The 24866-nt window shown below is 52.0% G+C and overlaps 1 protein-coding gene and 1 long non-coding RNA gene across 14 annotated transcripts in view; one reads left to right on the top strand and one right to left on the bottom strand.

Annotated features, from left to right (window-relative positions):
* Camk2b (calcium/calmodulin dependent protein kinase II beta) overlaps nucleotides 1-24866 on the bottom strand; it is an 89324-nt gene that overhangs the window by 45789 nt on the left and 18669 nt on the right. For all 13 annotated transcript variants that reach the window (XM_040746723.1, XM_040746724.1, XM_040746725.1 and 10 more), the window contains exon 2: nucleotides 6761-6855. In XM_040746723.1, the coding sequence (XP_040602657.1) occupies nucleotides 6761-6855 (95 nt within the window). The remainder of the gene's footprint in view (nucleotides 1-6760; nucleotides 6856-24866) is intronic.
* LOC121140758 lies at nucleotides 11640-13913 on the top strand. Its single transcript, XR_005877664.1, has 3 exons — nucleotides 11640-11689; nucleotides 11807-11999; nucleotides 12913-13913. It is a non-coding gene; the product is annotated as an uncharacterized LOC121140758 (long non-coding RNA).

The raw sequence follows: 24866 nt of genomic DNA, 5'->3' as shown, positions 1-24866 counted from the left end.
ACCGCCTGTGAGCAGGAGGGGATCTGAGTGGGGGGGCCTGGACCCTGAGGCCTCGGTTTTGCCAGCTGTCAAGTTGAGCAGTCACCCTCCTTACGGCAGGCATGGTCCCCTCTCCCAGCCCTGGGCCATCGGTCTGCGCCTGGGGTGATGCCTCCCCACACGCCGGACTCAGACCAGCCCACCTTACCACATACCATCAAAAGATCACCCAGAGACACTGGAGAACGGCGGCTTCGAGCCGGAGACTAAGCACGGTGACACACACCCGGGACAGAGAGCAAAAGCTTCGGGGTTAGTGGCCTCTAGAGTACATAACTTGCCCACTGTGGCCCTACACTTAAGTCACAGGGCACCTCAAGGCTGCAGGCTCCTGACCTCTGCCCCCGCTTCCCAGCTGTCCCCACCTCCTCCTCCTCCTCTCCAGAGTCTACAACTACTGCCTAGGTCTTCACACGAATCCCCGACTGGACCCACTCCAGCCTGAAGCCTGCTCTGTGAGGCTAGGAAGCACTCCCGCCCACTAAAGGGACCGAGAATAACTAGGAAATGAAGTTGGGGGGCTCTGGTCCTGCCCATTTACACCAGCCACACTGTTCACTGCTGGCTGGTCTCCAGGCACAGCCAGCCCCGTAAACCATCCAGAGAGGCCCTGTCATATCCATGCAGTGCAAGACCTGATACACAGACCTCTCCAGTCAGCCTCTCCTGACGCCCACCGGCTGATGCGGCTCAAATACCCAGCCCCAGGCCCGCAAGAAGGTGAACACCGGACACGGGGCCCGAGGACAAACAGCCTGTAGGAAAGCTGCACTCATAACTAGGCCTGGGTAAGGACTCACACACCTCCTACAACAGCCCGGGGAGGGCACTGTGGACAGCATGATGCATTTCCTCCCCAGGGCCACGGGGCTCCCAAACAGAGCCCTGGGCAGCCCCTTCCAGCCACAGTGACCCCCATCTTTGGGACTGCTCTCACCAGCAGCCATACCCCACAGTCCGTCAGCCCTGGAGGCACCAGCTTCCCTCAAAGGCGAGGCCATCAAGGGCCAGGGCTCCTCAGCCGTGGCCTGCCTGTCTCTCCACTTCTGATTTTTCTCTGGGTCTGGATCTCTGAAGCTTAAACTAAACCCACTGAGGTTATGAAATGCCCTCCACAGCCTTGCTCACTCTACCTGATAAAACAGGGTGCCTGGGTGAGCTTCACTTCAGACTTTAAAGATATTTAGTATAAGAATTGCATATGGAACACAGTTCTACTTAATCTTTTTTTGTTCATCAGCTATTAAGTCTATCAAGCCCAGTCTGAACCCCTCACTCGGGGTGGCTGGCCCTAGGGATGGGGGCCCTCACTTCCGGGGCTCTTCACGTGTCCTGCACACCCCAAGTCCAGTCATCAGAACGGTTATAGACCGACCCTGGCACTGGGGAATGACTGCTTCCTCAGAGAAGACGTCCACGCGACAAGCCTCCAGGAAGCTTCCCTGGGCCCCCACTGACAGAGGTTGGAGGGTCGTGGTTTTGGCTGGGGATGGAAAGGATGAAGAGGAGGGTCTCTGGGAGGAGAGGGCGCTGCTGGGCACTGCAATGTCTCGTCTCTATTAATCCAGTTCTGTGGATTCTGTGTGCTTATCCCTTGGGTAGGGCGTTTGGGGGTAGTGAGGCCAAGGAAGGCACTTTACCAGCTACAGCAAGAACCTCACGTGCGGATCCCGGAGCCAAACACACCCCAGGCCAGTTTCTGAGATGTGGGCCTTCCCCTCCAGCCTTTCCTCTCCTGAGGTACAGCCCCAGCACCCCAGGCCCCTGAGACATCAGGACAATGTCTCCCTGTTGGCTTTGGGCACGGTGTGTCTCCTAATGCAGACGACGCCATGTGAGCCTTTGGCCCAGCATGCAGCTGAGACTAGCTGGGCTTGGATCCTCACCTGTGAGATCAGCCCATGGGTGACAGCAGGGCTGTCAATGACAGGAGCCCCTACCTGGGACACCTGTGAGCCCACCATGTGCCCCCACCAGCTGCAGGACTCTCAGTTCTGACTCTGCAGGACTGTCGCCTCCTCTGTACCTGGTAAGTCCGTGTTGTCGTGGGAGTCTAGGGAGAGTCTCAGCAGCAATGGGGGCCATGGTGAGGACATGTTCAAGTTCTCCCGACTCACACGGTTCACCCATGCACAGCCACTAACGGGGCGACTTCTGCACGGGCTTGCTTCTGTAGCAACAGCTTTACTCCACAAGGGGTGTCCAGAGACCACAAAAGTCCCCCCAAAGGAGCAGCCACTACTGTGACAGTGTGGGGAGGGACAACAGAGAATGTTCCTAAGACTCGTGTGCCTAATGATCTCCCTACCTCAGTCAATTAATTCCCCCTTAACTGCTTTTGTTAAGAGTAGTTTAATAATGGCTAATTATTCAGTACATTCACAGACTGAATGTCTCACAATCCTCTATTTAATTATTAAATTTTAAAATCCGAGTGTTGCAGCCCTTGGAATAGTGTGTGTGACTGAGCACTGTCGCTTACTGGGAGGCCTCATCTCTTCTGGATTCAGTGCCAAGTCCCTCCTCCCAACAGCTTGAAGGACCAGAGCTGGCTCCTTCTGGGTGCACTAGATGTGGGGGCCGCCGCGCTCCCCATAGTCCTGGGGATATCGTAGGGAGAAACGAGGTCCCCATCTCGTCCCCGAACTTGAATAACGGGAGTCAGAGTGTCACTGCTATCTGGCCAGGAACAGGAGCAGTGGGGACGGGGCTTCAGGCTACACTCAGGCAACCAGCACAACCCTCCGAGTGGGCGGCGCTATCTCCATTCCAGCTGGGGAAACTGAGGTGCAGAGAGGGTAAAATACCTGTGAGGTCATAGGGCAGAACGGGGCCAAGCATCCCCTCCGGAAGGAGCCGCCTGTCTTGAAGCTCACCCGACACCTTCGCCCTCACCCCTCCCTTCCAAAGGGTGCAAAAGCGGCTAAGCGTCCAGGAGCCCTGGGGACCCACGGGAAGGCAGCAGGGACACAGGACAGAGATGGGTGATGAAGGCAGGGTTCTGTCTGCCAACCAGAGCCAGGAGGGAGCCTCCACAGCGCCATCTCCTGGGCATCACTGGTCTCCCAGCACCGCAGCACCATCCTTCATGAGGACAGGAAAGGGAAACAGCAAAGCCCACAGCAGCCAGCAAGGCCAGCGCTGGGTTTCTGTCCAGGCTCAGGTCTGACCCAGGGTTGGGCGGGTCAGCTTCTCCTTGCAGGCCTCCCTCTTGGCTGAGATTCTGGGACCACAGTCAGGAGCTACCGGGAGGTCAGGAGGTCACTCTAAATGTTGCACTGGCTGAGTACTGTGGGTAAGTCGATTGATTGGGGTAGTAGTACCTGATTAGATTCAAGCAGAAAGTCATCTTGGGTCCACCAGGTGTGACAAAACAGCCACCGGGGCATAGACCTTGGCCCCATCCCAAGGAAGTGCAGACAGCCCAAGCCCCACCTGGCCTGCTGACTTCTGCAGGCTGTGTGACCCACAGGGCCACTGCTGGGCACCTCCCTTCACAGCTGGAGAGCGTGTGTCACCTCCCCACTGCCAGGAGCCTGGCACTGCTGCTGGCCCGTTTCAGGCCACCTCACCCGTCGACCGATTCTGTCCCCTTCACATTTGATCTTGCCTGTGCGCCTGTACAAGACCCTGGTATGTCGTCTACACAGACCCTCACCCATCCTGCAGACTCGCCCCACACGCTGGGTGGGGCTGGGGATGGGTTCCTGGAGGTCAGAAAAAGTCACTCCAAGAGTTGTGGGGAAGTAGAAGTTTATTTGGCTTAAGCAGAAAACTATCTGAGTATTTTTCCATAGACTTTAGCAGCCTCCTTGGACTTAATCAGTCCCCTTATTTAGAACCTCAAAGTGCTCCACAGTTTGGGAGGATTGAGGGGAGTGGGCATCTCACTCCCCAGGTGTGGCCTGGTTTCTTTCCCAGGACCCTGCCCTTGCCCCTCCCTGATCAGAGTGCCCAGGACCCTTTCACTGCCAGGCTGCTGAAATGGATTGTCAGCGTGTGTGGGCGTGGGCACCTCATCACAGAGCCTGCTCTCTGCCAGCTGGGCTGGCCGGCGGGCGGTGGGCCGTGGGCGGTGGGCAGGAGCAGGGATGGGTCTGAAGCCATGAGCATCTGCAAACACTCTCCTTCCTCCCTGTTACTCTGTACCCAGGGATATTCTGCCCTCAGGACAGCAGGCGGACCCTGGCTGCGTTGCTCACTGCCCAGCCCTGACGTTTTCTTGAGCTTTTTTTTCCCTCATGATGAACTTTTAACATGGAACGTTTTCTCAAACATCAGCTCTCGGTGGGTCTTGCCGGCATGTGCCTCAGACCCTAGACTACTCAGCATCCTGCACGGGATGCTTCAGCATCCACCCCACCCAGCAGAAGAGGCGCCGTCACACTTCCTTGATGTCATCAAATGCTCAAGCCTGTTTCTACCATGGGCCTGATTGCAGCAGGACAGCAACGGGACCGTGTATTTGGGCCGTCACTGACATTCAGCCCCACTCCTGGCGGAGTCTCTGAGTGGCCGCCCAGGAACCCATCCCCAGCCCCACCCAGCGTGTGGGGCGAGTCTGCAGGATGGGTGAGGGTCTGTGTAGACGACATACCAGGGTCTTGTACAGGCGCACAGGCAAGATCAAATGTGAAGGGGACAGAATCGGTCGACGGGTGAGGTGGCCTGAAACGGGCCAGCAGCAGTGCCAGGCTCCTGGCAGTGGGGAGGTGACACACGCTCTCCAGCTGTGAAGGGAGGTGCCCAGCCAGTGGCCCTGTGGGTCACACAGCCTGCAGAAGTCAGCAGGCCAGGTGGGGCTTGGGCTGTCTGCACTTCCTTGGGATGGGGCCAAGGTCTAGGTCAGCAGGGATTCTGAGGGCCCCGGTGAGGACTGAGGAGGGATGAGGGATAGTTACTATCTCTCAGAGGTAGATGGAGAGGCAAAAAGAGACACGAAGCATTACGGACTCTAGCTGCTTAAGTTAATACATCAGGGTGGGGTTTTTAGACAATTAAATTGACCAGGAAAGAAGCACGCTTTGCGGAACGTAACTCATGTGGCTTTTGCTGAGCAACTGTCTCGGCCAAGGCTCCACTGGGTCTGCCGGCGTGGCCAGGACTAGCACGCAGCTGGAGAAGAGCGGTCTCTGTTCAAAAGGGCAGCAACCTGTCTCCCTGACACCCGAGCGCCAGGCAGCCCTCGTGGCAGCGAGAGGCACGGGTGGGACAAACACCAGTGTGGCAAAAGCTGGGGAAGTCTAGGGATGGTGACAACAGGAAGTGGGGCGATCACAAAAGGTGCCCAGGGATCTCCTGGGTACATGAGGTCTGTGTTCCACCTGCCTTACGAGGCGGCCAAAAATGCTTCACACCTGTGTGCAAACCAACGCTCACTGTGTCGGGGGCACAGAAGAGTCCGCAGTTTTGGCACGGTGTACACAGCCAGCCCTCTGTGGGAGCTAACTCCAACACTATTACCACCAGTGTGGCACATGAAAACACAGACCCGCACATTCACGCCGCACGGAGACACACAGCCACACGTGTGTGCACACACCTAACAGGCCCTGAGTCATGAACCTTCTCCCTTGGCTTTCTCACCAGCAGGGAGTGCGCAGGCTTCGGGGATTGCTTTGGAAGCCACGGGAGCAGATCTCGCACCAGGCCTGGGCTCACCCTGAGCATGGAGGGCTCCACACTGTGTACAGCTGGTACAGAATCACCCGGGGTCTCGAAGATCCCTATCTTAAGCTCAGAGACTGCTTCCAAGAGGAAACACATGTGAGAGCCCTGACGGTGTGGTATACAGCAGGTGCTCAGACATGCTTACAGGTGTGCTGATCAATTGTCGGTGAGCAATCAGCTACGTGATCATGGGCTGTCAGACTGTAAACTGTAGACTGAATCTGCTGTCAGCAAGGGGTCCACACCGTCAACATGCCCACCATAGGAGACCCTGCCTGTGGCCTAATTCAGCCCCACAGTATCTTCCTGAGAGAGGTCAGGGCTCCTCAGCCCTCGGATAGCTCAGATTTCAGTCTGGAAGCTCACTCAAGCTGAGCGTCGAGGACAGGAGGAGGAGGGTGTGGGAGAGAGGGTGACGTGGCAATGTCATCATCCCACATTGGCAGCCACCCACCCGCCACCCCCGCTAACTCTGTACCCCATCCCCAGGAAATCACAGAGTGGCTTTTGATAACCTGCCTGAAATGATGTGCCCTACAGCCCACCCCACCCCCTGCCCGGGCCTCCGCTCTGCCTGGGTGACTCGCCCAGCCAGCACCAAAAACATCCTTCCTTGAACACCTGCAGAGGCCTCCCTGGAGCAGGCAATGCCACACCCTGATCAGAAGACGCAGTTGAGAAGCCATCGGGATACCCAAGGTGATCCAGGGACAGGCTTCCCCAGCAGCGAGACATCAGCCCTGCTGTTACCACCCACAGCTTCGGGTCGCGGCTTCTCCTGGCCATAGTTTTTGGGAAAGTACCACCTAGTCCCCAGTGCCGCCTCGCCAGCATGAGAACTTGTCTCTTCAGGTTTGGAACAGAGACCCAGCAGGTCTGAGAAGGAGAACTCAGAAGGGCTACACGGCAACCCCCACATTGGAGAATGAGAGTTGTGATGGGTCTGAAGGCAAATTCCTCCCACACCCACTCAGCCAGAGCCGTCGTGAAGGCCTTGGCATTCCTGGTCCCCTCACCACAGTCCCGATAGGCAACCCCTGAGGGATCCTACCTCTGGCTGACAGCTTCTTGGTATTAATGATCTTCGCTGCATATTCATGGCCGGTACAGAGCTTGACACAGCGTCGGACCACAGAGAAAGCTCCCCTGGAGAGGATGCAGGGAGAGAGGGAGAGAGAGAGAGAGAGAGAGAGAGAGAGAGAGAGAGAGAGAGAGAGAGAGAGAGAGAGAGAGAGAGAGAGAGAGAGAGAGAGAGAGAGAGAACCAATTAATCTCTCAAAGACACTTGGAACCTAGTCACTGCTAGGCCTTAGACACATGGCCAGTGATCAAAGGAAGCCTGTGACCCCCCCAGTCCCACTTGGCACCGGCAGGGCAGGGTCAGACAAACACTCTTGGGGGGGACCCTGTGAGGAGGAACACCAGCCATGCTTTGAGGAGGTTCGCCACTCCATTCCTGTACAGCACCCAGGTCCTGATCCATCAGTCGGCTGAAATGAGAGGCACCCTGAAGTTCACGATACCCTGGCCTGTCCCTCAGAGGGGAGGCCAGGCCAGCTGCAGGGCACTGAACTAGGAACTGGTGCAGCCGCACATGAGGACTCACGGGAGGTGTAAGAGTGGCATTATAATGCTCAGCTGCAGAGCAGGAGCCAAGGACCCCCGGGATGCGCCACTGTCCCTGTGTCACGGAAGAGGACATGAAGGTTCAGGGTGGGTCACAATAAGAAAGTCCTGGAACTCGTGGGTGTGTGTCAAAGTGGCAGCAGCATCGGGAGAGGCTCTGAATACTTCCCACAAGGCTGACCCACAGAGACCTGCAGCCCAGGAGGGAGCAAGCTGAACCAGGCCAAGCACATCTGTCTCTGTGCCCCTAAGACACTCTCCTCAGAACACATCCCAGACAGTGACCACCACTGTTTCTTTTTGGTACAGTCCTTTGAGATTCACTCCTGGGGAAAAAGAAGTAACTGCTCTCCGTCTGGCTCCTGAGTGACTCGGGCCACTATGGCCAGGAGTCACACTCCACAGCCTTCAATTCCGGGGCTGAGACAAGGTCTCACCCAGGCTGGCCCATGGCCTAGCTGCCGTGGCCCTTCGGACAGGGCGAGGGCCGCTCGGGGCTGGGGGCGGCAGGCGTGGCATGCGTTCAATCACTAGCTTCTTGTCCCGTTTTCCCGCTTATGTGCGAGTTTCAGTCTCAAAATAGCCCTTTGTAAGGAAAACGTAAAGAAAGTCATTGGTGTTATTTTTTTCTCCCAGTTTCTTCTTTTGTTTTGTTTTTGGCTATGTTGGGTGGAACCCAGAGCCCTGCATGCTGTAGGGACGTGCTCCACCTCTGAACTGTACCCCACCCTGAACAATTGTCCTCCACAGCTGCTGTGTCTGCGCTGGCTGGCTTCCTCCTGTCACTTCCCGGTCTCACAGGCGAGCCTCAGTGTCCCCATCTATACAGTGAAGCAGCAGGCCCCACAGAGCGGCTCTCTCTGCTCCAGCCAGCCCCGTCTGCTGTGCTCCCTCAGCTTCCCCCTGCTCGGGACCTGGGAGCGCAACGCCTGCAGCCTGGCTGCGCCAAAGCATGTCCTGTAAGGTCCAGGCCAGCCCCTCACAGGGGGCCGAACCGCAACTCTGGGGTGTCAGACACAGTGTCAGTCGGGAAGCCCTCCACACACCCTCTTACCAGCAGAGCTGGCTCCTGGCTGCTGGCCAGACTCGGGGAAGGACATGAGCGTCTGCGAGCCACAGCTCCCCTGCAGCACGAGGGTGTCCAGACACGAAACTACCAAGAAGAGTGTGGCAGGTGGACAGTCTACAGGCTGCCTGCCCAGTCCAGATGCCCGCTTTCCCTCCGCAGAAGGCTCTGCTGTCAGCTCAGGGTTAGGTCTAGGCACCCAGCAGGGAAGGAAGCAGCCAGGCCTGGACAGCTGCCCAGGGGAGAGAGAACCAGGGATGAGGCTGTGAGGTGGGGAGCCAGGCAGCCAGTAAGTTCTCAGTAGGAGCAGCAAGTGGTGAAGGAGACCCCGGTAGGCAGGAGACCCCATTCCAGCAACTCCCTACTGGGAGAAGGCGGTCCCGGGTGACTGTGGCCGGTGCTGTGCTCGATGCCTTGGAGCCCCCCTCCCTCCCTTGAAGCCATCCTCCAGACCACTGCAGGCATGGGGACCGCAGACTGCCCGCCCCTTCCCCAGTGACTGCCACCTGCCAGATGTCACTGCCAAGGAGGCCCCGCGAGTAGCCACAGGCATGTTTAGCAGGCATCACACAGGTGGGGGCCCTGACACCTGGGACATCGTCAAGGGCAAGGAGACCAGTATCACTGCTGTCCCCCTCAGCACTCACAGCACCTGTCACCCCAATTAATAATTACTGGGAAACGATACGGACAAAGATCCTTGGTCTAGACCGTGACACCGTCCCTGCCTCAGGCTAACTCATATATATCCTTCAAGACCCGATTCAAACAACCTAGTCTCCCCTGAGTATCTCCCCTCAGTCTGTTTCCGTCCCCCACCCCACCCCATACTCCCTAATACCTAGGGCTTCCTTTATACCAGGAAGTATTCTACCATCTAACCCCCTTTTTATCTTTTTAAAGACAACACTGTCACCAATTGCTCAAGCAGACCTTGATTTTTTTAAATTAAGCATCTGTCATTATATTATGATTTTGCTTCTCCATTTTTAAAATTGGGAAGGAAAAATACTTATTTTTTATATATTTTATTTTATTCTTTTGAGAACTCCATAGATGTACACAATGCATTTTTATCATACATACCCCAGCTCCTCTCTCCTAACTCTTCCTGGATTATCCCAACTCATCCCTTTCCCAGCTTCATTTTTCCCAGAGTCCACATAGACCTTAGACTTTCAACCTTCCTGCTTGTCATCTACAGCAGTGGGCCTTAGTTTCTCCACCTTCTTACGACCAATTATCTGCCCATTTCTGCCCTTCTCCACTGAGGCTCTCCACAGACAGGCCTGTGTCCTGCCCGCCCCGAGCTAGGCCCAGCCCCAAGTCTGTCACATGGAAGTCAGAACAGACTGAAAGTGCTCCGGGTGCTTTGGATGTTGGAGCTTCCAGACCTTGGTGCTGGTCCAGCCCAGCAGTTCAGGAGTGGCTGCAGGTGAATGGTGGCCAGACAGAGAGGTAGGAAGCAGGAGGGGCCCGAAATGGTTCATCAGGAGGGGTTCCTGCTTCTATGTAGTAGGCAGACCTCATTAGAGCGGCCCAGGAAAAGGGGGCCACCTACTAACACTGAGTCCACGTGGTCAGACTCAGAACAAGCAGAGCCTGGAGAATGGGCGCTTGAAGCACCTGTGATTCTCAGAAACATGGGCAGGCAGAATGGGAGGTGAGAGCACTCACCTTGGAAAAAACTACTGGCTCCCAAACCAGCCACCTACCCTTGGCAACAGGAGGAGAAGTGGAGTCACGGGCAGAAAAAGATCCAGAGGGAGTCGGACACAAAACAGTCCAGGCTGACGCTCCTGCTAGACACTGCGTGAACTTCATCTGAACACCAAGGTCACCTGTGAGATGCCTGGTGAGGGCCGCCTGCTTCAGAACTAAGGAGAAGGTGATTTGAATAACCTGTTCCGATCACAAGGCCCCAGGGCATCAAGCATATTATAGGGCTTTTAAAATCAAATAAAGCTAATTAAAACAAGAAAATACTCTGAGCCCTGATTTGCTGAGAGCTCCAAATACTGTCTCATTTACAATAGGATCAACAGTACCTAGAAACAGGTCCTGGGAGAAAGGGGGAGAGTTAATTCCATGCAGGATTGGAGCCCTGGAGCTGGGCAGCCTGAGGCCACTGCTCTCCACACCTGCTTCATCACTGGGGTGCAGTCTCCTTTGCAAGCCCCAGAGAAAGGCACCAGAGGAAAAGAATGGTGACCACAGATGACCAGAGGAAGTGTTTGCTCCATCTCCAGGAAGCCCATCTGCCCCACCTTCTCAACAGCTTGGCATCCCTGGGCTGTGACAGACAGTCTGGACACCTGCTATCCCCAACTCTGCTGCCCTTAACAGGCAGCATCTGGCTTCAGGATTTCCATAGGACCTGCTCTGAGATGCCTCCAGCCAGTCCACACCAGTAGCCTGCTGCCTGTTGCTGACACCTGTGGTTCCTGTGAACAATGTCAGAACTCCCTTTCGGGTTCCACTCTGTGGCCCGCTCTGTCCCATACCAGTCCTTGCTAGCTGCAACTTAGGGCTAACCTCTCCTGCTGTCCATGCTGCCCTCTGCTGCCTCATCACATCAGCTACTGCAGGGCTGAAGCTGATGTCCTCAGAGGCGGTGGTAGACCAGTAGTCTCAGGTGTTACTGACTTCGACCAAGATTCCCGCTGGGGAGGATCAAGTCACTTTGACTCTGGCAAAGACTGAGTTACCATGGCTCCCAGATCTTGGAGTATGATTAAGACACTGGTAATGAACGATATACTTTGTCCTCACAGACCCTGTTCAGATGCCCTCTGGAGACATCAGCTACCAAGTGGATAATGGCTGATCATCCCCTAGGCCACGTCTAGGTGAAACGAGATGATCCATGCAGATGCTATACCTCATTGTCTAATACCCAGAAAGCACCAGCCATGATTCTGCTTCTAGGATCATGTAGATAAGGAACAAGTTCCCTGCATCCCCCACAACAGGTCACAGAATGGCTGAGTCAAGGGGGAGTTCTTAGCCACCCCCTCAAGGCTTTGATTCTATTCCCTTTCTCTGCACCCCTATGCCTCATGGCCACTTCTTGCCACCCTGGGCTTCCCTGCCTGTCTTGAGTCTCGGCTGGCGTGAGCCATGAAGCTAACTATTTGCACAAGCACACCTGCCACCAGGACTTTGGCCCCTCTCCCACAAACACCTTTGGTTGCCTGACAACGAAGCCGGGTGCATTTCACATCCTCCCGGAAGCCAGCTACGATGGCAGCTCAGAGCTGACTCGAGGACTTTGCTGTCCACAGAAAGGTTGCTGGCAATTCCTGGGGCACCTACATTTTAGGGGGAAGATAACTGGGAGCCTTAAATAAAAGTCAAAGTCTCAACCCTCCAGGCCCTGTTGACTGATGGATGTTTCCCAGCCAGGTTCATTATCTAAGGATCCAACGGGGTCAGAGAAATGCCCCAGGAACAAGCTTGGTACTCCTAGATGACCCCCAGAAGATCCTCTCGACAGGTCCACTCCATCTGAGCTCTCAGCAGAACACCCGGGCAGACCTCCACAGGGGGTCCCCCTCAGCAGGACATCCCCATCGGTCACCACCGGCTACCCCAGCAGGTAGGATAAGCTGAGCAGGCAATGGTTTGATTTCCTGCTGTAAATTACTAAATGACCGTTTTGAAACCTCCTCCAACCATTTGTCCAATATTCTGACCTGGTCAGCTCCAAGCAGACTCTATGGAGCATGTTGGATTTAAAGGCAAACCGGAAGGTGTGGTCGTGGCACACTGAGGCCTTCACAAGCTATTTATCCTGAAGTTGCTATTTGTGCACTAACCTGAACAAAATACCTTCCTCCCTCTGATCATTAGGCGCTCTTAAAAGTGGGCTGGAGATAAGTAAGGCTCAGAGCAGGGGCTGCTCTTCCAAAGGTCCTGAGTTCAATTCCCAGCACCCACATGCTGGCTCACAACCACCTGTAGTGAGATCTGGCGCCCTCTTCTGGCCTTCAGGGACACACACAGACAAAACGCTGTATACATAATAAACAGATAATTTTTTAAGTGAAGATGAAGAAGCGTTTTCTAAAATCTATCTACCCATCCATCTGTCCGTCTGTCTGTCCATCCATCTGTCCATCTATTTATCCTAATATAAGATGGGGTCCTGGTGTTTTCCAGGTTGACTCTAGACCACTAGTCTCAAGCCTATCCTCCCAACTCAGCCTCCTGAGAGGCTGGGACTATGTGCACACATCAACAAACCTAACCCTCTCCTATTTTAACACTGACCTTAGCAATTTGCTGGAAACACTAATCTCTGCTTGGAACAAAGTATTGATGTTACTGCAAGATTTTTTTTATGTGTTTTTCAACGTCTAAGCAACAATACAGGAACAGAACCCATCTATCCACCTATCGCTATCAGGAACTTCCTTTGCATTATTATAATTATGATCATAGTGTTTGCGAGAGAGTAACCAAGGTCACTAAGAACACACTGGAGTCACTGTGCCCTTGTTAACCTGCAGGTGCGGCTCTGCACCATGACGAGACGTCTTGCTACACAGGAGTAGCTTTGTCTGTTTCCCTGCTCCCTGTCAGTATCGCACACACCGGACACATCTGCAACAGCATTACCTGCTGCGTGGGCACCCCGTGAGGGACCTGCAGTGTGGACCCCACTGCTTCACTGGTCCTGGGATTAGAGCAGGTGAGGAGAGCATTCCAGCTGGATATCATTCTGGACAGAAGCAAAGCCCACAGAGAAGGGCTGGCTTTCCATACCACCCACAGATGGATGGAGGGCTAGCTAAGCCCCCAGGCTGCCTGTCCAGTCCTGCCCAGCATGCAGACATCCCAGATTCTGAGCCCTGGGCTTGACAAGCATTTGGACAGCCCTGAATTCTGTCTGCATGCACACAAGCTCCATGTGGTCTCCAAGCACCAAGCATGGCTTTCTCAGCAACGCTTTGCCTGGAGTTTGCCTTTTCCACGGAATGTTACTGCACACACAAGGTCCCCACTTTGACAAGAGCCTCCTCTTAAGCTGTGGAGAGTGTCCCTCGTTTGACAGCTGAACACTTCTCTGGTAACTGAAGGGTTGCTTCTAATTTGCTATCTCTTAAACAGCCTGCCATGAGCGATTATTATTTCCACAGAGTTCATTTCCAAAAGCACAATCATTGGGTGCTTTACATTAATTTACGACCCTAGCAACACTCAGCCATGCTCCAACTGCCAGGCCCTGGTCATTCTGTCCCCAAAGCTCTCTCCCACTCTGCACTGAGGCATCTGTTTCTTGGTATGTAGATGGATTGCCCCAATCTGTGCCTGAGTGATCACACAGTATGTATGTCTGTGTGATCTTTCCATGACAACACCAGTAAGGTTTTTGGTATGACCCAATTCTAACTTAATGGCATAAGAAACTGCCCTATTTTATTTTTAATTTAAAAAGGTTTTATTTATGTACTTTTTTTGTTTGTTTATCAAGACAGGGTCTCTCTATGTCGCCCTGGATGTCCTGGAACTCTGTAGACCAGGCTGGCCTTGAATTTAGAGATCTGCCTGCCTCTGCCTCCCTAATGCTGGGATTAAAGGAGTGCACCACCACTCCCAGCCCTGTTTTTAATTTTTCGTCGTGTTTATTTTGTGTTTGTTTGTGTGTTCATGTGCTTGTATGTTGTGTACGTGAGGTGGAACATTCATTTTTTTTCAGTGTAGGACTTTTCAGGACTGTGAATCTCCCAGGAGATCAGCTTTCCCTTAACCTATTGACTACAGAAGTCTTCATTTAAAAAAGGCTCCAAGAGAGGTGCCTTGGCCCTGCCTCAACCAGATGATGGGACAGACTTAGTAGACTTCTTAGGGGAGGCCTTACCCTCTCCCAGGAACAGATGGGAGGTGGGCTGGGGGGAGGAGGGGGGGTGGGAGCAAAGGAGGGAGGGGAACTAGGATTGGGATGTCTCAAGAGAACTGAACATTCTGAGGACCGAACACTGACTCCTGCTGGAAGCTGTGTGTGACCTGCAGAAGCCCAAGCAGAGGCTCCTGAAGGGTGAGTGTGGTTACCCATCAGAAAACACACAAATACACACCAGATTCCTTGGCCTCCCCCCAGGACCAGGGCTGACGAGCTGGGAGGAACTGTGACCACATCCTAGGTGGAGAAATCCCTAGCAGGACACCCACCCTCTCTCTACAGTCTCAGTTGGGTAGGGTTGAGCTGAAGGGGGGGCACCCTCAGCTTTCGGTGACCAGGCCTGTCGCCTGGGAAAGGAGCCTGGTCACTGTCACCTCGTGAGTTCGGGTACTGTTGGTGCAAGGATGTCTCTATCGTGTTCACAGCCCTGTGTTAGTAGAGTTCAGCCTCACAGGCTGCAGCACCTCTCGACCTGACCTCTCCCTGCCACAGCTGGACTGTCTGGTTACCCTAGGGTCTCAAGACTGCAAGACCCACGTGCTGGGGTGGTGTTCTGGGGCCAGTGAGGTCTAACAGGCTCTCGGAGCTCCTCCCCACCCAGGCGAGCTGCCCCGAATTCTTCTTGCCCAGCACCCTCACATTCAGGCCTGTCTGAGGTGTGACTGGACCCTCCCCATTCCCATCAAAGTCCCCAGCGTCACAGGCTGGCACAGGATGCTTCTGTCTGCTTCCCATACAGGGACAGGCCCAGGAGGTGGGAGCAGGGCCACAGGCATCCTGGGCTGCTGCCAGTGCAATGGACAGCTGAGGGGCATGCCTGGGCAGAAGCAGGGATATGGGGTGGCTTGTCAGTCACCAGCACTGCCTGCTGACTCTCCTGCCCCAGCAACAGGCCAAGGATTGGCTGTAGACGTGACAACTTCGAGGCAGGAATAGAGCCCGGGACACAGCTGCCGCATGCACAGTGGCTGACCAGCAATGTCTGCCCGGAGTCCTAGGAGGGCACTGTGGGCTGTGTGTCATGTGACTCTGGTTTAGAAGGACCCACAGGCCGGTCCTCGCTTTCCAGCGAGTGACTCCCATCTCCTGGCTCTCTGCTCCTCCCTCCACTCAGGCACTGAATGACTTGGAAATCTGCCCTTGATTTGGCAACTGGTGTTTCCACAGTAAGGGGCCATAGGAACAAGGGTATGGGGTGGTCTCGGGCTACTCAGACCTGCCCAGTCCCCCTTTCTGCTGTAAGATCTGGGATCATCCCCCCATCTTGGCCCATCCCCATCTTCCCAATCCTCCCCCATAATGCACCAGGAAGCACACACCAGTCGAAAAGGTCACACGAGGCTGGCTTGCTCATCTCCCTGGTACCCAGCCATGACTCAGCTGAGACTCATAAGGCATATTAATAAATTCCAAAGGTGAGCATACGGGTACTGGCCTCTCCAGGCTCCACCATGACGATCCTTGGACCACAGAAGTGGTTACCCCCACCCCAGCACAGAGTCAGCAGGTGGCAGCAAGGTCAGACACAGGTGGCAGTGAGGGCATTCAGCAGCACGTTTACCCTAGTGGACACACTTGGAGCAGAAGTCAAGGGGAGAGGATCAAGACTCTTCACTCTGAGCTCAGAGACAGCAAGAAGACTGTAAGACAGTGTGGCTTTGAGTCAGGCAGGCCGGGTAAAATGTGCTCTGGGCAGGTGCCTGCGTTCTGGTGTGTTGCATTTTGCTTGAAGAATGACAGAAAGCAAAGCTGGGGGGCATTTTCTGGTCCAGCATGAAAAGCTTAGGGACTGCCCCCCCTTCCTCACACAGCAAGCTGAACCTGTTAGAGGTCTTTTTTTTTTTTTTTTTTTTTTTTGGTTTTTCGAGACAGGGTTTCTCTGTGGCTTTGGAACCTGTCCTGGAACTCACTCTGTAGACCAGGCTGGCCTTGAACTCACAGAGATCCACCTGCCTCTGCCTCCCCAGTGCTGGGATTAAAGGCGTGCGCCACCAACGCCCGGCCTGTTAGAGGTCATTAACTCTTCCTAGTTTCACGGAGAGCTGGGGTCACAGGCACACTGCTATTTGCCTCTTTGCACCCAGACTGCAGATACAGAGAACTACCGCTCAGCAGAGCTCAGGCTCTGGGAGTCAGGGAAGGGGCGCACTGGAAGCTCAGTGTGGACTGGATAGCCTCAACGGCACGGCACAGCACGGCACGGCACGTCATGGCAGGCACCCTTTTGTGAGTCCAACCTCCAAGGCCCGCCAGCTCCACAGTGAAGTCAGGGGACCTTTCCCCGGGGTTCAGGCAGTGGGAGGGGGACGGAGTCATGTTAAATAACCAGAGTACTTACCAAAGCCTGCTGCCCAGGATGCTGGCTAACTACAGCCCAGCCCCTTCTAGCTGCCCTGTAGCATGTGTGAGGGGAAAGGAAGGGAAGGAGAGGCAGGCATGAAGGTCACAGCGGACACTGAGACCTGGGCATGGAATGACAGAGCCCTCTCCCCGACATGTTATCTCTGGGTCGCTGAAGGCCTGTTTACCAGAGTTGCATCCAACACATTATGCCCATCTCTCAACCAAAAGCTACGGCTAGAAGGACATAGAGCAAGCAGGCTCCCGTGCGGCAGGGAGACGTGAGAACCGGCAGATTGGGAGTTGGAAGCAAGCATGATCAACATGTTTCAGGCGCTAATGGGAAGATTGGAATACACGCAGAAACAGATGGGCGATGTGATCAGAGAGATGGAAATTCTGAGGAAGAACGGGAAAGGCTGCATGTCAAAGACATGGGCAGAAATGCAGAATGCTGTACAGGAGCTCCAAATCGGGCTGGGTGGGGATGGGCGGGGCGGGGCGGGGCTGAAGAAAGGACACGGTCTGGAGAAGCAGCACTGCAAATAATACAACCAAAGGTGAAGAGCAATGGCCAGGACCTGCGATGTGAGCAGGAACGGAAAACAAAAGGCAACACAAGATTGGCATGACGACTGAGCAGGCTCCAAGCCACATGAGTCTAAGGAGTTCAGAAAAAGCAAAGCAGAGTAAGAGCACTGGCTAGCACAGTGACCAGTTTCTCTCTTTTCCTGCTTCCTTTTGTCTTTCCCTTCCTGTCTGTAATGGCCAAATGAGCACTACATGCTCGTTCCATCTCTCTCTCTCCCTCTCTCCCCCCTCTCCCCTCTCTCTCTCTCTCCCTCTCCCCCTCTCTCCCCCTCTCTCTCCCCCTCTCTCTCTCTCTCCCTCCCCCTCTCTCCCCCCCTCTCTCTCCCTCTCCCCCCCCCTCTCTCTCCCTCTCTCTCCCTCTCTCTCTCTCTCTCTCCCTCCCCCTCTCTCTCTCTCCCCTCCCTCTCTCTCCCTCTCTCTCTCTCTCTCTCTCTCTCCCTCCCCCCTCTCTCTCTCCCTCTCTCTCTCTCCCCTCCCTCTCTCTCCCTCTCTCTCTCTCCCTCCCCCTCTCTCTCTCTCCCCCTCCCTCTCTCTCCCTCTCTCTCTCCCTCTCTCTCTCTCTCCCTCTCTCTCTCTCTCTCTCCCCCTCTCTCTCTCCCTCTCCCTCTCTCTCCCCCTCTCTCCCTCTCTCTCTCTCTCTCTCTCTCTCTCTCCCTCTCTCCCCCCTCTCTCTCCCTCTCTCTCTCTCCCTCTCTCTCTCCCTCCCCCTCTCTCTCCCCCTCTCTCTTCCTCTCTCTCCCTCTCTCTCCCTCCCCCTCTCTCCCCCTCTCTTCCTCTCTCTCTCTCTCTCTCTCTCTCTCCCTCTCTCTCTCTCTCTCCCCCTTCTCTCTCTCCCTCTCTCTCCCTCCCTCCCCCTCTCTCTCCCCCTCTCTCTCCCTCTCTCTCTCCCTCTCTCTCCCTCCCTCCCCCCTTTCTCCCCCTCTCTCCTCTCTCTCTCCCTCCCCTCTCTCTCTTCCCCTCTCTCTCCCTCTCTCTCTCCCTCCCCCTCTCTCTCTTCCCCTCTCTCTCCCTCTCTCTCTCTCTCATCTCCCAGTGTATCTTACTTCTCCATTAACTATAGACACCAAATATGTTGTTGCTGCTATTGTTTTAATAAACTATTATCCATCAGATCAAGTAATAGTATTCTTATTTATTCATTTAAAGCTTATTTCATATCACCCTTATTTGTTCCTTTTCTTTCTGTGGATCCAAGTTTCTGACCTATGCCATTCTTTTTTTCTTTTTGAAAATTTTAATGTTCTTGATAGACAAGTTTACTGGTGGACACCCCCCCCGTGTGTGTTTAAGAACTTTATTTCTCCTGAACAATAGCAACGACAATACAACAGTGTATCAGGTGATTAAAGCTACTGGGTAGTGACACCGAGCAACACAGGGAAGCCCACAAGACGATGCACTCACTACTGAGTCCATTCTCTACAGTGCGGCGTTGAGTGGACACAGAGCAACTGTGCATGGACACTGCAAACTCTGCAGGGCCCTGAAAAGGAACGGCCACTGATACACTGGACAGGACGGGGCAAGGGTGAGAGAAAGAGAACGAGAAATGAGATTAGCATATAAAATGTGCGGTTACGTCACAACAAACAGAAAAAAAAGAAACAGGGAAAAAAGAGACAGAAAATAGTAGCTAATATGATAGCTATTAACCTAAGGATATCAATATCAAATACACCACTTAAAAGGTACCACACTAGCCAGGTGGTGGTGCACACCTTTAATCCCAGCACTTAGGAGGCAGAGGCAGGCAGATCTCTGTGGGTTAGAGGTCAGCCTGGTCTACAGAGTGAGTTCCAGGACAGCCAGGGCTACACAGAGAAACCTTGGAGTATTAAACAAGACTCAACTATATACTGTGTACAAGAAACCCACTTTTAAAGTGGGTTTACTCCAACAGATTAGGAGTAAAGACATATATATCATCCAAGACGATTATAGACTCAGTATTATCCTAACAAAATTCCACTAGCTCCCCCACCCACAGAAATAGGAAAATCTATCCCCAAATTCATATGTAAGACACCAAATAGTCAAAACAATCTTTGGGTCAGGGGAAGCTGTACAAAGTTAAAGACTCACATTTCCTGATTTCAGAACTCATTATCACAACACCAAGGTAATGGAAATGATACAGTGCGGGCGTGAGAATAGACAGACAGACAGACAGACACACAGACAAGCGGGGTGAAGTATGGTCCCCCAATTTGCAATAAGGATGCTGAAACCATTCACTATAGAACAAATGGTGCTGGGAAAACCGAAAGAACAAAGCTGGGCCTCTATCTACCATAAGTAAGGATTAGCACAAACGGTCCAAAGCCTAACACTTGAGAGATCCAATTTTAAAACACTTAGAGTCAAGCACAGATGAAATCTTCATGCATTAGATGTGGCAGCAGTCTCTTAGATGTGATACCAAAGGGCAAGCATTAAGAACCATAAACTGGACTTCACAAAAGTACAAAACTCTGTGAGTATCAGAGGAAACTGTCAGGAATGGAATCGGACGTGACTCTCAGGGTAACCTAGCAGCGTGAAGCAGAGCTAAATCCCCACATCATGCACACAGACAACACACACACACCCAGAGAGAGAGAGAGAGAGAGAGAGAGAGAGAGAGAGAGAGAGAGAGAGAGAGAGACCAACACCGACCGAGGAATGGACAGAGACACTAAAGACAGTGGAAAGACAATCTACAATCAATATTGGAGAAAATGTTTGCCATTCATATATCCTATAAGAGTAAAACAGAAAAATTCCTAAAGTCAACAACAAAACCCAAAAGCACAATTCTAAAAACAAGCAAAGTGCTTGAGTGGACATTTCTCCAGAGAAGACAGGCGGCCATTAAGAATACTGAGAGGCATTCAGCATCCGGTAGCAACAGCCACTTCCCCTTCATTTGGTGACCTCTTTTACTACAGAAACAAAACTACCACCACCACCAACAACAACAAACAAATAAAAACCTTAGAGACCGAACACAAGTGCTGCAGGGAGGCAGGGGGTTAGCGCTCTGGCATCTGAGGAGGGAAAGTGACAAGACAACCTGCAGCTCCTCAACACAGTTAAACACAGGATCAACATACCATGGGCAGCTCCAGGGCAGGTCAGACTTGAGAGCAGGGACTAAAACAGATGCAGGTACGCCACACTCACAACAGCATCGGCAGCCCATGCCACACAGGGAGGGTTACTCAGTCTCAGAAAGGAGAAAGGCTGACACACACAATACCCATACGCTTTAAAGACAGTCACTAAGTGAAGCAAGCCAGTCCCAGATGACGAGCACTGCAGGACTCCCCTCATGCAGGACTTGGATAGGCAAGTCCACGGACAGAAAGTAGCTAACAGCAGTGACTGGGGCGGGGGGAGGGAAGGAGAATGGAGGGAAGGGGAATGGAGGGCTGGTGTCAGTCAAATGGCCGCAGGGTTTCACCTGGAGCAGATGAAAAGTTACAGAAGACAACGTGAGTGTGCTTAGGGTGACTGAACTCTGACCTTAAATGGTTAAACTTTTGTGACCGATATAAAATAAAATATAAGAAGCATTTTGATTAGTCATATAGCAATATAAATAAATGCACTGATGTATAAATTAGAGAAAACAATAGTATATAGGGCCAATCAATAACTTACAACTGACATTTTTTATTTTATTCATGTGTCCATTTCTTGACTCTGTCACTGCCTTATTATACATACGACCTTGAGATAAATTTTCATCTGTAAATGAAAGTAGTACTTTTACTTAGAGTTTTTGTATAATTAAAAACCAGTACATGCGATGTGTATAAAAATCAAATGTTCATACACAAAACATGATCATGTGCTAAATAGTTAGAACAGTAAATTTTATGTCATGTACATTTGGCCACAATTTTTTTAAAAAGGTGAAGAAAGATACACTCCCCAAAATAAAACTTGAGTAGCACATTAACTTCAGGCATTTCAGAGGGAGGGAAACCGTGAGGCATAAATGCGCCGTTACACAGCGATGGCGCCGCTTTCCTAGACATGGGCACACCCCACCGCAGTGTGGGCACGGACCGAAACTGCCGGGGCTGTGAGGACAATTAGACAAGCCACCACCACAGCTGGGGATGCAGAAGTCTGGGTCAGAAAAGGACAGAGCCAGGGCCCGGGGCAACGGCTGCTGCACAAATAGAAGAACCCACATAAAAAGCTCTGGAGTGGTGGCACGCTCACCACCACAGCGCTGGGAAGGTGAGGAGGGGGTTCCCGGGCTTGCTGGCCAGCCGGCATCCCTGCAGCCGAATTTCAAGTCGGCGTGAGACCGGTGGCACCCTAGGAGCAAACACCTGGAGTTGTTCTCTGGCTCAGGCACCCATGGATGATGCCCGCACACACATGAAACATGTATGTGCACACACTCATACACACAGAAATAGAAAGATACAGCAGACACAAAGTCAGGAGCCATTACTCTTCTGGACATGAAGGAGGTCTGGAGATAGACCACTTATCCATCAACAGCAGAGCCTACCCTCCATTCTCAAGTTCCCATGAAATGTTCACTGAGATGGATCCCATGCTGGGCCATAAACACACCTTGAGTCTAAAAGAACAGAAATCAAAGCATGCGCTTGGGCTGTGACGGAGTCAAACTAGAATAAATAACAGAAAGCTTGAAAATCCTAAGACACAGTTATTAGATGCCATGTTTCTAAATTTTATAAGGATCAAAGAAAAGGACTGAAGGAAAAAATTTAAAGCTATTTTGATAAAAATAATGAAAGTAGACCTTGTTAAAAACTGCCAAATGCAGTCAAAGTGCAACTCAGAGGGAATTTCATATCATAAATGCATATATTTAGAAAAGAAAAATCTCAAATTAGTAACCTGAGCCCTCTCCTCAAGAAAAGAGAAAGAGGGGCGGGGGAGACGGCTCAGTGGTTAGAGCACCCACTGCTCTTGCAGAGGACCCAGATTTGATTCCCTGCACCCAAATGTGATGCTCAGCCATCTCTAACTTCAGTTCCAGGGTACCTGAAGCCTCTTCTAACTGCTGTAGGCATTAGGTATTCATGTGTTGCACATGTATACACGTAGGCAAAACATCCATACACATAGGAATAAATAAAAATAAACACGGAGGAGAATGAAATTGAAAGCAAGCAGAAGAAAACTAAAAACTAGAGCAGAGATCAGTGAGACTGTAGACAGGAAATCAATACAGAAAATCAACAAAGCCAAAAGCTTTGAAAAGATCAATGCCAGTGAAAAACTGCTGGTCACATTAGAGTGTGAGGTCCAGATGAGGAGAGGGAAGAGGACAGAACTCGTGAGTGGGATAAAGAGAGAGGACACATCACCCACAGAAACCAGGGCAGGACCGTCCCTGCTGAGCCACTGACACTGAAGGGAAGAGTAGAGACTGTGTGCCCAGCCCTGTGGCCACAGTTTGATAAACTTAGACGAGATGGACCAACTCCCAGAAGGGCACAGTCCATCAAAAGATCAAAAGTCACACAGGGGTAGCGCATATCTGTAGTTTTAGCACTTGGGAGGCTGAGGCAAGACGTATCTCAAGTTCAAGGCCAGTGTGGGTTCCATTGGAAGACTGTCTCAAAAAACAAAGCCAGAGAGAGAGGATCTCTCAGAGAAATGGAGTGAGTGACAGACAGCTTTCCCAAGAAGAAAGGACCGTGCTCTAATGGTCTCGTTTGTGAATCTTATCAGACATTTAAGAACGTATAACAAACTGGACATGGTAGCATACATCTTTAATCCCAGCACTCGGGAGGCAGAGGCAGGGGGATCTCTGAGTTCATGACTAACCTGGCCTACATACAGGGTTCCAAGCCAGCCAAGGCTCTATAATGAGACCCTGTCTCAAAAATAAAACAAGCAAACGAAAGGAAAGTGAACCAATTCTCTTCTAGAAAATAAAAGCAAAAGGGTTTCTGGCCATGAGGTGAGCAATTTCACTTCACCATGCTCCCTCTGTCATGAGCCGCACAGGCCCAAAGCAAAGGGGCCAAGCCTGACTCTGAACCCCTAAAGCTGAGCTGAGTAAACCTTCTCTACATAGACTGGTGGCCTCAGACATGTGTCATAGCAGCAGGGTACTGGCAGATACCAGGGGTTGTGCTTCAGCAGAATGTTGACGCCACTGACTCGAGGCTGCCTCCTGTCATCCGTAGACTCAGCTTCATCTTGTATCGTCAAGGACAACTTCTGTCAGTTCATTTGCCTTGAGTTCCTTTTACTATTAAACACACCAATTTAAATTTAAGCCAAGCAAAAGGAATACTTTACCCATTTTAGCCAGCTGATCTCACTAATACCTAAGTGAAGATTGCAGGAAGGAAATCTGTGGTGGAGATCTTTCGTAAACTAGATGCAAACATTCTTAACAGAGATCTCCAAGCTGAATCCAGTGGGACTCACCCTTGGTATACAACGTAGGCTCATATTCGAAATCAATATAATCATACCACCAACAAATTAAAGGTGAAAAATCATATGACCATACAGACAGCAAAAAAGAGCATTTAATAAAATCCAACACTCATCACAGCACACACATTCATACACATGCACCCTCAGCAAACCAGGAATGCAGTAGAACCTCCACAACTTGATAAAAAGTACTGACAAAGAACTATAGTTTCTATCATACTTAAATCTAGATACCAACCCACAAGATCAGAGGAAAGCAAGGATGTCTCCCCTGCCCCCATGATCCGCCATCATACTGGAAAGTCCCAGCTAATGCAAGTAAGACAAAGAAAATGAAATAATGGACCATAGAGGTGGGGAGGGGAAAATATGGCCGTCTTTGCTTAGAAATGATGCATCCGACCCCTCCGACCAACAAGAACCTAATCACAGGTGGTACAGAAAGCCTGGAGGCTATTAGGTTGGTATTTAAAAAATCAACTGCTGTCTCATAAGCAACTGGAATTTGAAACCTAAAATATAATAACATTTACGTCAGCACCACAAAAAGTAAAGTAAGTGGGTGTATCTCTGGCAAAATACGCACAAGATCTAATAGGGAAAGAGATGAAATTTGGATGATGAAAATAACCGAGGGATGTTGAACCACCTTGCATAGGTTGACTCAGTTTGTGAACTCAGCTCTTCCCAGATTCATCTACAGATGAAAGATAAGCCCAACGAGATATTTTGTGGACACAGACAAACATTCTCTAAAGCGGTGTGGGAAAGAAAAAGAAACAGAATGGCCAACACAACATTGAAAGGAGAAGACACAGTTCCAGACCCTGTGAAGAAAGGAGGGTCTTGTCAACAATGGCCTCCACGTCCTGACATTCCAGAAGAGGATTCAGGTACGGAGAAAAGAGTTAGAGGCTGCTAAGGTTTAGGGGACAGCAAAAGGGATGGATAGAGGGAGCTCAGAGGACACTTAGGGCCGTGACAATATACGCTACTCAGTGGTGGGTGCTTTTGTCATTACTCTGCCCATCTGTCCAAACCCAAAGAATGTCCAAGGTGACCGCTAATGTTAACTGTGAACTTCAGTTAAAAATGACGTATCAGGGCCTGAAAAGGTGGCTTAGCAGCGAACAGTGCTCGCTGCTCTTACACAGGTCCAGGGTCTGGTTCCCAGCACCCACATCCAGAGGCTTACAACCT

Source organism: Mesocricetus auratus, unplaced genomic scaffold, assembly GCF_017639785.1.
Source record: "Mesocricetus auratus isolate SY011 unplaced genomic scaffold, BCM_Maur_2.0 Super-Scaffold_100006, whole genome shotgun sequence".
Lineage (NCBI taxonomy): Eukaryota > Metazoa > Chordata > Mammalia > Rodentia > Cricetidae > Mesocricetus > Mesocricetus auratus.
This window is presented reverse-complemented; position numbering and strand designations above follow the sequence as displayed.